Consider the following 12,133-nt stretch of genomic DNA (forward strand, 5'->3'; position numbering starts at 1 on the left):
ACGTTGCATTCCCCGAAACTCTGACTGTGACAGACTGATGTAAGAAAGAAAAAAAGAGATTGGCTCAAGGACAAAAGAAAACTGTTTCGGTAAAGAAATGCAGACGGCGGTAGTGAAGCACAGAAATGCGTTTTAAGTTGTCTATTATCTCATGTCTCTGGAAGTTCCCATAACAAACCTTGTGTTCAATTAATATATTTTTTTTCACTCCTGTCCAACTATTTTCTGCACCTATTGACTCATCACGTGCTAAAGTTCATTTATTTTTGTTTACCCTTTTCGCAAAAGAACTATGTAGCTTTCATTAACGCGATGGAATTCTTTCTTTCCACTTTGTACCTCTTTTTTCATCTTCGCATGAGAACATATTAGATTATCTTATTCAGATATTACAGTCATTGTCTATCAAAATATTTTTCCTCACATACTGCTCATTCCCACTCTGAATTATAAGTGATGTGTCAGGTCAAAGTTCTCCTTATAAAGGGTTTTCCATTGACTTTTCTTCCAATGCTGTTCTTCCTAATACTTTTCAGTTGTACTCACTCGCTCATATAATTTTGACATCCTCCTGTAGCACTATATTTTCTGTAATTCCGGTTATTTCTTCTCGTGTTCTCAATAACGCCGTTTCAGTATCACAATGGTCTGTTCCAAACGTACTGTTCCAGACATTCCTCTATCTACTCATCTGTCAGTATTTGACAACAGTAGCACCCTTTCAGCTGCAGCGAACATTCTTAGCCTCCATTAATCTGATAGTTCTGATAAAGCAAAATTCTTCAATTTCTTTATTGCCTTCTTCAGTTTTGCAGCTTACAGCGTCAAAATTTGGTTTCTACTGTTATGCATCATTTTCAGCTCGTCATTGATTATCATTCATGAAAATAAAGCGTTCTGTAAGTAGTATTCGATCTCTTTCAGCAATTCTTGTAGGTAATCCAAACGTCCGTTGGCATATATTATGCCCCCTGTGAAGCATATCAGTTGTATTTTTTCCCTTCTGTATTAACTGTTCCTGCGTTCTTGTCACATGTTCTATTAACTGGTATTGTCCGTTGTGAGCAGCTGCCATAAATGTCTTCTTCGTCCGCTGAAATATGTCTTCATTGTACACACATTTTTAAGATCATCCTGCACCAGCAGTTTAGAGATGAGCCAGCATCTGTAGCAGGTATCAACATCATATCTTGCACTAACGCGCTGTACTGGGCTTCTAACGTACGGTTTCATAATCTTTCCGTTCTAATTTAAACTGATAATTGACACTGGCTGACTGATTTTTGTTGAAGGATGCACTGCTTTTCGTGCCTTGTTTGCTATACCCTCAGTGCTCGTTCTTGAACATTTAGGAGAGTTTCGTATCAACTCGATACTACATCAGCTGGCTCGTTCCAACAAACTCGCGGAATAACTTAAATTTTTCATTACTTCTATAAACTGTATGCTTATCTCGCATGCCTGATGATGTTTCACCAGTGGGAGAAAGGAAGTGACGGAAGAATTAGATAACCACAACCTGTTTTTTGCTCCAATAAACTGTAAGTTCTACGTAATCTTACATTCTGTCATATTTATCATTGTTGATACTTTTCTTTCAAACTGAGATTCAGTTACATACTTATCTACGAAGCGTTCAAAGCAAAGCGGATGGCACTCTCTGAGGCAAATGGAAATACCGCGTTGTTGTCTTAAATCTGATGCCTAGGAATGACAGGCTCAGAGTTAGTTTCGACAAGTAGCCCAATGTTGTCGGGAGACATCGGGGCGCCTGCCACGTTTTGCGCCCCTGTCTAACATACGAATCACCACAGAGAGTGTCCTATGCCCACATCTCGTGACACAGTACATAAAGATTTGAAGTACACAAATTCCGCTATCTCTCCCATTGCGCTTACATTCCGTTGATGAAAATTTTAAGCACTAACAGGATTAGATTTTTTTATGTTCAATAACTGCAAATACAAACTGTGTAATAGGTAGTAATTCATATCAGTATAAAAAAACTGTATAAACTACTGTGAGGAAGAAGCATACACTGAGCTGGGTTACCTCCTGATCCCGTGTCGGACCTTCATTTGCCCGTCGTAGTGCATCATGTAGACGTGGCATGAACTCAACGAGTCACTGGAAGTCTCTTGCAGAAATATTGAGCCATGCTCCGCCTATCGCCGCCCATAATTGGGAAAGTGTTGTCGGCGCAGTATTTTGTGCACTAGCTGACCTCTCGATTGTTGTTGTTGTTGTTGTGGTCTTCAGTCCTGAGACTGGTTTGATGCAGCTCTCCATGCTACTCTATCCTGTGCAAGCTTCTTCATCTCCCAGTACCTACTGCAACCTACATCCTTCTGAATCTGCTTAGTGTATTGATCTCTTGGTCTCCCTCTACGATTTTTACCCTCCACGCTGCCCTCCAATGCTAAATTTGTGATCCCTTGATGCCTCAAAACATGTCCTACCAACCGATCCCTTCTTCTAGTCAAGTTGTGCCACAAACTTCTCTTCTCCCCAATCCTATTCAATACCTCCTCATTAGTTACGTGATCTACCCACCTTATCTTCAGCATTCTTCTGTAGCACCACATTTCGAAAGCTTCTATTCTCTTCTTGTCCAAACTGGTTATCGTCCATGTTTCACTTCCATACATGGCTACACTCCATACAAATACTTTCAGAAACGACTTCCTGACACTTAAATCTATACTCGATGTTAACAAATTTCTCTTCTTCAGAAACGATTTCCTTGCCATTGCCAGTCTACATTTTATATCCTCTCTACTTCGACCATCATCAGTTATTTTACTCCCTAAATAGCAAAACTCCTTTACTACTTTAAGTGTCTCATTTCCTAATCTAATCCCCTCAGCATCACCCGATTTAATTTGACTACATTCCATTATCCTCGTTTTGCTTTTGTTGATGTTCATCTTATATCCTCCTTTCAAGACACTGTCCATTCCGTTCAACTGCTCTTCCAAGTCCTTTGTTGTCTCTGACAGAATTACAATGTCATCGCCGAACCTCAAAGTTTTTACTTCTTCTCCATGAATTTTAATACCTACTCCGAATTTTTCTTTTGTTTCCTTTACTGCTTGCTCAATATACAGATTGAATAACATCAGGGAGAGGCTAGAACCCTGTCTCACTCCTTTCCCAGCCACTGCTTCCCTTTCATGCCCCTCGACTCTTATAACTGCCATCTGGTTTCTGTACAAATTGTAAATAGCCTTTCGCTCCCTGTATTTTACCCCTCCCATCTTCCGAATTTGAAAGAGAGTATTCCAGTTAACGTTGTCAAAAGCTTTCTCTAAGTCTACAAATGCTAGAAACGTAGGTTTGCCTTTTCTTAATCTTTCTTCTAAGATAAGTAGTAAGGTTAGTATTGCCTCACGTGTTCCAACATTTCTACGGGATCCAAACTGATCTTGCCCGAGGTCGGCTTCTACCTGTTTTTCCATTCGTCTGTAAAGAATTCGCGTTAGTATTTTGCAGCTGTGACTTATTAAACTGATAGTTCGGTAATTTTCACATCTGTCAACACCTGCTTTCTTTGGTATTGGAATTATTATATTCTTCTTGAAGTCTGTGGGTATTTCGCCTGTCTCATACATCTTGCTCACCAGATGGTAGAGTTTTGTCATGACTGGCTCTCCCAAGGCCATCAGTAGTTCTAATGGAATGTTGTCTACTCCCGGGGCCTTGTTTCGACTCAGGTCTTTCAGTGCTCTGTCAAACTCTTCACGCAGTATCTTATCTCCCATGTCATCTTCATCTACATCCTCTTCCATTTCCATAATATTGTCCTCAAGTACATCGCCCTTGTATAAACCTCTCGATTATGTCCCATAAATGTTCAATGGGATTCATGTCGGGCGATCTGTGTGACCAAATTATGTTCTTCAAACTACCTGCGAAGGATTGTATGGCCTGGTGACTTGGCGCCCCGTCATCCATAAAAAACCCATCGTTGTTTGGCCACATGAAGTCCATGAATGGCTGCAAATGGTCTCCATGCAGCCGAATATAACGATTTCCAGTCAACGATCGGTTCAGTTGGACCAGAAGAACCAGTCCGTTCCATGTGAAGTCAGACGACACCATTGTGGAGTCAGCACCAGCTCACACAGTGTCTTGTTGAGAACATGGGTTCATGGCTTCGTGGGCTCTGTACCACTCTCGAAACCTACCATTAGCTCTTACCGACTGCTATCGGGACTCCGTCCAACCAACATGAAAACGACCCCAGGAGAGGCTTTGCAGGCGAAGTCATGCTGTCAGGAAAGGCACTCATGTCGGTCGCCCTCTGTCATAGCCTATTAATGCGAGATTTCACCGCGTTATCCTAACGCATACATTCATCGTACGTCCAACATTAATTTGTGCCGTTATTTGAAACACTGTTGCTTGTCTGTCAGCACTGACAACACTACGCAAACGCGGCTGCTCTCGGTCATTAAGTGAAGACCTGCGGCCACTGCGTTGTCCTTGGTGAGAGGTAATGCCCGAAATCTGGCATTCTCATCACATTCTTGACACTCTGGATCTCAGAATATTGAATTGGCTAACCATTTCCGAAATGGAATGTCCCATGCGTCTTCAACTACCATTCCGCGTTCAAAATCTGTTAATTTCCTTCGTGAGCCCGTGATCACGTCGTTAACCTTTCCACATAGATGACCTGAGAACAAATGACTGCTCCGCCAATGGACTGCCTTTCTATACGTTGTAGTACCACTGTCTGTACATATGCATATCGCTGTCCCATAGATTTTGTCGCCTCAGTGTACCTAATCAGTTTCTTCCATTCTAGATGCTCACAGACAGTACAGTAGAGTACAGCGCAGTACGTGTATGTGTTGCAGGGCCGGGGCCAGGATGACGGTGGTCCAGGACTGCGTGGGTGGCACGCGCCTCAACGGGCTGCTGCAGCGCTGCCGGGAGTCGCGCAAGCTGGTGCTCGTCATCGTCGCCATAGCTCTCCTGCTCGACAACATGCTGCTCACCACCGTCGGTCAGTACACCCACACTCTCTTGTGGTTCTACCACCGCCTGGACCCCGTAGTCATCCAGTATCTTTGCCACATGGGGTGCAGGGAAGTGTGAAGGGAAAATCACCGTGAATCATACAGAGTGTCCTAGACATGTTGCGACTTACTTCGAGGTGTTGTAGAGGCGGTATTGAGTAAAGAATGTAGGATAGGAACCGTGTCCACAATCGTTATCCAACGACCCTGCGGGGCGTCGAAGTCACAGACACCGGCGCCTGCCACTAGGCTACCCCTTTGCATGACGCTTAAGACGACATCGGTAGAGGCAGCTGAACAACAGTGTATAGGCATCTGTCCTCGCCATTTCGTAATGCGGACTGTGACGTTAAATTGTTATTTACGCTTATTACATTAATCACATAAGAGGGACCACTGAACTATTCCTATAGGGTCCACGGTACCACTCTCTGAAATTACAAACCCCAGACATAAATCAGCAACTGACATTTATTCTCGATTATTTCTAGTGTGCAATAAAGGCAAGGATAATCCATTTTATACGTCCCACTAAACATCAGTGTACTGTTTAGTAACTTATACACTACTGGCCATTACAATTGCCACACCAAGAAAAACTGCAGATGATAAACGGGTATCCATTGGACAAATATATTATACTAGAACAGACACGTGATTACATTTTCACGCAATTCGGTGCATAGAAATCAGTACCCAGAACAACCACCTCTGGCAATAATAACGGCCTTGATACGCCTGGGCATTGAGTCAAACAGAGCTTGTATGGCGTGTACAGGTACAGCTGCCCATGTAGCTTCAACACGATACCACAGTGCATCAAGAGTAGTGACTGGCATATTGTGACGGGCCAGTTGCTCGGCCACCATTGACCAGACGTTTTCAGTTGGTGAGAGATCTGGAGAATGTGCTGTCCAGGGCAGCAGTCGAACATTTTCTGTATCCAGAAACAGGACCTGCAACATGCGGTCGAGCATTATCCTGCTGAAATGTAGGGTTTCGCAGGGATCGAATGAAGGGTAGAGTCACGGATCGTAACACATCTGAAATGTAACTTCCACTGTTCAAAGTGCCGTCAATGCGAACAAGAGATGACCGAGACGTGTAACCAGTGGCACCCCATACCATCATGCTGGGTGATACGCCAGCATGGCGATGACGAATACACTCTTCCAATGTGCGTTCACCGCAATGTCGCCAAACACGGATGCGACCATCATGATGCTGTAAACAGAACCTGGATTCATCCGAAAAAATGACGTTTTGCCATTCGTGCACCCAGGTTCGTCGTTGAGTACACCGTCGCAGGCGCTCCTGTCTGTAATGCAGCGTCAAGGGTAACCGCAGCCATGGTCTCCGAGCTGATAGTCCCTGCTGCTGCAAACGTCGTAGAACTGTTCGTGCAGATGGTTGTTGTCTTGCAAACGTCCCCATCTGTTGACTCAGGGATCGAGACGTGGCTGCACGATCCGATACAGCCATGCGGATAAGACGCCTAGTGGTACGAGGCCGTTGGGATCCAGCACGGCGTTCCATATTACCCTCCTGAACCTATATTCTGCTAACAGTCATTGTATCTCGACCAACGCGAGCAGCAATGTCGCGATACGATAAACCGCAATCGCGGTAGGCTACAATCCGACCTTCATCAAAGTCGGAAACGTGATGGTACGCATTTCTCCTCCTTACACGAGGCATCACAACAACGTTTCACCAGGCAACGCTTGTCAATTACTGTTTGCCTATGAGAAATCGGTTGGAAACTTTCCTCATGTCAGCACGTTGTAGGTGTCGCCACCGACGCCAAACATGTGTGAATGCTCTGAAAAGCTAGTCATTTGCATATCACAGCATCTTCTTCCTGTCGGTTAAATTTCGCATCTGTAGAACGTCATCTTCGTGGTGTAGCAATTTTAATGGCCAGTAGTGTACTAAACGTGACTCTGTACGCTGAAGCACCATAGGCGGGACATCTCGCAATGTTGTTTTTCAGTGATTGCGACTGAATGCCACAATCGGCAGTGGAGAAGAGGGAACTAGGTGTTGTGTAGAATGGCCCTGTTTCCTATGAATGTGATGCTCTGTTGCCGCAGTGGATGACCGTTTCAGAGACGGATTTTCATCCACAGCTTGTCGCCTGAAGCCCTCTAAAACCTCCAATGTTTTTCCGTATATGTGAGAAAAATAAACAGCAAGTGGAAACTCATGTTAAAAACTGTCATCCACCAAGGGAACAAAGTATCACATCCATAGGAGACAATGCCTAGTCCCACTAGCGGTCACTGGATAACAAACAATATTGCGAGAGGTTCCGCCCACAGTCCATCAGCGTAGATAGTCACGTTTGCTGGCGATGGGGTAGTCTAGGGGTAGGCGCAGTGGTAGACTCTCTGTAGTGTCGTTGAATGACGTTTCCAGACACTGGTTGCTATCCTCGATTTGTTCCTCAAGCCAACATCTCCAACCTCTCTAAGTTTGTCAAAAAAATTTCTCGTACACCCCATATACATGTATTGATGAAAACTTCTTGGGTTATTAGCCAAGCCGGGGCGTCATGTTGTCGCATCGTTTCGACGAGCTTCCTACTCGTCTGGATAACCCGCGAACATTTCATCTGTGTAATTCGCCCTGGGAGTCTGCATTCTCATATACGGGGCGAGTCAGCTGCCCCTACCGCTTTCGCTTCATCCAACCCGCAGTGGCTGCATGCGAGATTTTTAGAATTCTCTCACTCGTTAAGCCCAAACTGGTAGCCTTGCAGAAAAATGAACAGGACCTTTTTGTAGCAAATTTAATGTAAATAAATTTTTTACCGTGAAACGTTTTAGCTAGAAACCATATTTTTCGAGTTTTTCACGAAAAACGTACGAAAGCGAGAATGAGATTTTCACGCTACAGCGAAGTGTGCGCTGATATGAAACTTCCTGGCAGATTAAAACTGTGTGCCGGACCGAGACTCGAACTCGGGACCTTTGCCTTTCGGGGGCAAGTGCTCTACCATCTGAGCTACCCAACCACGACTCACGCCCCATCCTCACAGCTTTTAGTATGTAGTTCATGACACTCCCTTCTACAACTGTAAAAGAATTTGCGACTGCTCCAGTTATTTCCCACAGTCGACCTTCATTGACTGCTCTTGTTACGCATCGGCTTAGTTGAGCACTAAAACTATAAAGTCGAAATAAGTGCAAATTTTACCTAACAATTTTGTTGTATTTTAACAGCATAAAATTAAGAATTACATCGTTGTATGCGCCAGTCCTTCAGACTATCAAACTACTGTACTAGTAACCGTTAAGTCTGGACCGAATTTTCAACGTTATTGGTTTCAATGTAACGGTTATAAATGTGGTTTTCCTTTCATTAACTTTACGATCACGTTTAAATTAATAACATTCACGAAGTGGCCAACTATATGGGTGGCGTAACAGCCCAATCAATAGAGATCAGAAAAGGTCGAATATCGGGAATAATTCGTGTAGTCGGAATTTTTTGCACAATGTTAGAAGGGAATGCCATGAACAACATACCAGAAAACTTAACTACTGAGTGATGCGCGTGAAGCTGAAGGTGCGTTTGAAGGTTAGTTTTGTACGTTTTCCTCGAATAACTCGAAAATCATTGCCTCCAGCGAAAACATACTTCAGTACAAAAAGGTCCTGTTCATTTGTTCTGTAGGACTAATACAGTAGTTTCTGTATAGCGAACCAGAGAATATGAATAACTCGTGCGTGGTTCACGACGGCCAAATACAGGTATAATATTGCATGGCGCTTAAAACGACATCGGTAGAGGTAGCTGCACAACAGTGTATAGGTATCTGTTCTCGCCATTTCGTAATGTGTACTGTGACGTTACATTGTTATTTACGGTTATAACATTCATCACATTAGAGGGACCACTGAACTATTCCTACAGGTTCCACGTTGCCACTCTCTGAAATTACAAACCCCAGACATAAATCAGCAAATGACATTTATTCTCGGTTATTTCTAGTCTACAATAAACGCAAGGAAAATCCATTCTATATGTGCCACTAAACTTCAGTGAACTGTTTAGTGAGCTGTACTAAAGCATTAGACATTTCACTTTAGATATGTCAAACGGATACTACACAGCGAACAACAAATGGTAATGTGGGATTATAAAAATTATTTTATAGATTTGCAAAGGTAACAAATAATAATAATATAATTCATATTATTATCATTACGAAGACAATAATGAAATAATTTTTGTATTGCCGTTTTCAAAATCCAATTGTCACTTTCAAACTTACTATAATACATTTCGACGACCAATACTGGAAGACATTGCAAGTGGCACATAACACCATGATCGACACATCGATATTTAAATCGAACAAGCTTCATTTTGATCGTCATCTTCTTTCTGTAGCGCAGCAGAAGCGCTATTGATGATCGGTTTTAAGTGTCATTTGCATGTTTATAAACAGTGGTTAACAAGATCGAAATGATCATATTAATGGAGGTAACTGAACTCAGCACAGGAAGACATCCATTTCATATTCATCAAGTGAGAGATTATTCTTTTAAAGAATTATGTAAACACCATACGAACAAACGAAGCGAATATTACATCTTATTAGATTATCCGTACCTTTCTGCACGGGATTACCACAGTACATATCAGTCTGTGAAGAATATATGAACAAAATTTTGTGACAGGTAGCGGCGTGTGAAAAACATGTTCATATTTTCGAAACATTCATGGTCGCTTAACCGTCAATATACCTTTAATAAGGATATCTTGTGTAAAGAGATAGACACTAGATCATTATCTGTATATGTGGTTACCATTCAGATTTATTAACATTTAACAGCTGTCTAATGCCAGCCCATTATAATAAATTTTCGATTTTCTCATAAAACATGACTTGGATCCTGCACCTATCTTACTATGTACGTCAGAGTATAAAGCATGTAAACGTCTGCTTACTGTTGAGGTCTACGTACCTCTGAAGGTAAATAAGAGAACATTTTTCTGTAGGCCCATGTTTCAATGAGCTTGACTTAACCTGTGTATCGGATTGTTTACTTGTATTAAAGTTGATGAAGAATCTGACGGATTGCTACCAGATTTGAAGCTTGCACGAACAGATACGAAAAGTATCTACTTGGAAAGCTTCCTTTCGTGTGTAAATTAATAGTTTACCAGCGGAAAACTACATAAAAATTGTTTATATTTCGTCAAGTAAAAATTGCTTTTCCTGTTACGGTAATACAGGCAAACATTAATTTGCAATTTTTAGTTCCCGTTCTAAAAGTAATTGCTACCCTAAAGTAATAGGGGAGAATAAGTTGCTCCACATTTCATAAATCTTGTTATTACATGTTTCTGTATACGATTGTATTGGCGGAAGTTATCAAATACTGCTGCAGAGTATTAATAAATGAAGTGCTGTAACATGTTTTAAAATGAACGCATAATATTTGACTCAGTTATAAAGTTTATCAAAGGCCAAAAACGGTGATCTGCGGTCCTTTTCTTAACATTTTCTTGCAATAATGCCATTGTAGTAGGGAAGTGTACGTACAAAAGAGGTAAAACTGATTTAAAAAGAGAGTTTGTGACTCACGCTAAATCTAGTATTATGTGAAATTACACTGTAGTACCACTGAGCGAAACAGAATGAACTGATCTACAAAAAATCAACAGTAATAAATTTTACTAAATACCTAATTAAAAACCCTGATACCATAAATGAAATATTTATGGAAAAGAGACTTCTGAAAGATGCACTTAAAATTTAAAAACTGGGGCAAAATGTAGGAGTAATTTTGTTGTATTGTGAATAGGGTTTGCGCTCAGATTTAGACATTTCATTTAGTTTTGGAATGCTTATGTCTAAATCCACAATAAGAGGTTCAAAACTTTCACTAGTGGTACAAAACATTCGTTGTAGTAGAAAACGTAAGGAAATGACAAAATAATGACAAAAAATTTAACTGTAAATCCCCATGACTTCAGTTTCCTTTTTTGTGATTATTGTGAACTTTTATAAAACTGGAGTGAATTAACGATCCATTGATTGTTTTCTACAGAAAATTACATGTTTCTATCAAATGTATGTTTATTTGTATCCTTATGTTTTCTTGGAATGTCGCAAAAGCTTGATAAATCACTGCTCAGAACGTGCTTATTGACATTGTTCGCATCTTTTGATAAATTAGTTAAAGGAGAATGTTGAAATTTTAAGCAGTTATAAAGCAGACAACGCAAAATCGTAGACATGTAGTCACCTAGAATCAATACGTAACTAGAAACATTACGTGTGAATGAAGCCTTAGTTACATGAAATTTGTGAGAAGACATAAAATAATAGGTCGATAATACAGCTTAACAGAAACGTGGTAGCAGGATGTGCTTCTGATAAAGAAATTGTATGAAACAAAGAAATCACCAGCGCGAGCAGAAATAAAAGACAGCAGGAAAAGCCGAATATCAGCAAATGGAAACTCGACTGACTGCAGCAGAGTCGGGGACTCATTCTCGGTTAGGGTTTTACGGTTCATAAACGCATCGAGAGAACAAGACGAATCCCCAAAACTCACAAAAGCAGTCGAGTGGAAGAGATGCCATGATATTTAGATATCTTGCCAATGCTTTTGACGTTGCCAACACGTTTAATTCTCTTGCACAATGCCGTAGCCTAGACGAGAAAACGAAGTACATCAGAGAACAATAGAAGTGGAGGAGATGCTGAACAACTGAAACGTCAGTGCTGACGTGGCCGCGACATCAGCTGACGAACGTCTCATCCACTTACAGACGCAACGTCCTCCCTCCGCGCCGGCCGGTGTGGCCTTGCGGTTCTAGGCGCTTCAGTCTGGAACCGCGTGACCGCTACGGTCGCAGGTTCGAATCCTGCCTCGGGCATGGATGTGTGTGATGTCCTTAGGTTAGTTAGGTTTAAGTAGTTCTAACAAGGGAACCTCCCCATCGCACCCCCCTCAGATTTGGTTATAACTTGGCACGTGGATAGGCCTTGAAAAACTGAACAAATCAATCGAGAAAACAGGAAGAAGTTGTGTGGAACTATGAAAAAAATAAGCAAAATATACATACTGAGTAGTCCATGGCAAGAT

General features: G+C 41.7%; 1 protein-coding gene across 1 annotated transcript in view; it reads left to right on the forward strand.

The window, feature by feature from the left end:
* LOC126198673 (synaptic vesicular amine transporter) overlaps window positions 1–12,133 on the forward strand; it is an 857,338-nt gene that overhangs the window by 447,559 nt on the left and 397,646 nt on the right. The window contains exon 2 of the mRNA XM_049935169.1: window positions 4,863–5,011. Coding sequence (XP_049791126.1) covers window positions 4,876–5,011 — 136 coding nt within the window. The 5' untranslated portion in view covers window positions 4,863–4,875. The remainder of the gene's footprint in view (window positions 1–4,862; window positions 5,012–12,133) is intronic.

Source organism: Schistocerca nitens, chromosome 1 (assembly GCF_023898315.1).
Source record: "Schistocerca nitens isolate TAMUIC-IGC-003100 chromosome 1, iqSchNite1.1, whole genome shotgun sequence".
NCBI classification, from domain to species: domain Eukaryota; kingdom Metazoa; phylum Arthropoda; class Insecta; order Orthoptera; family Acrididae; genus Schistocerca; species Schistocerca nitens.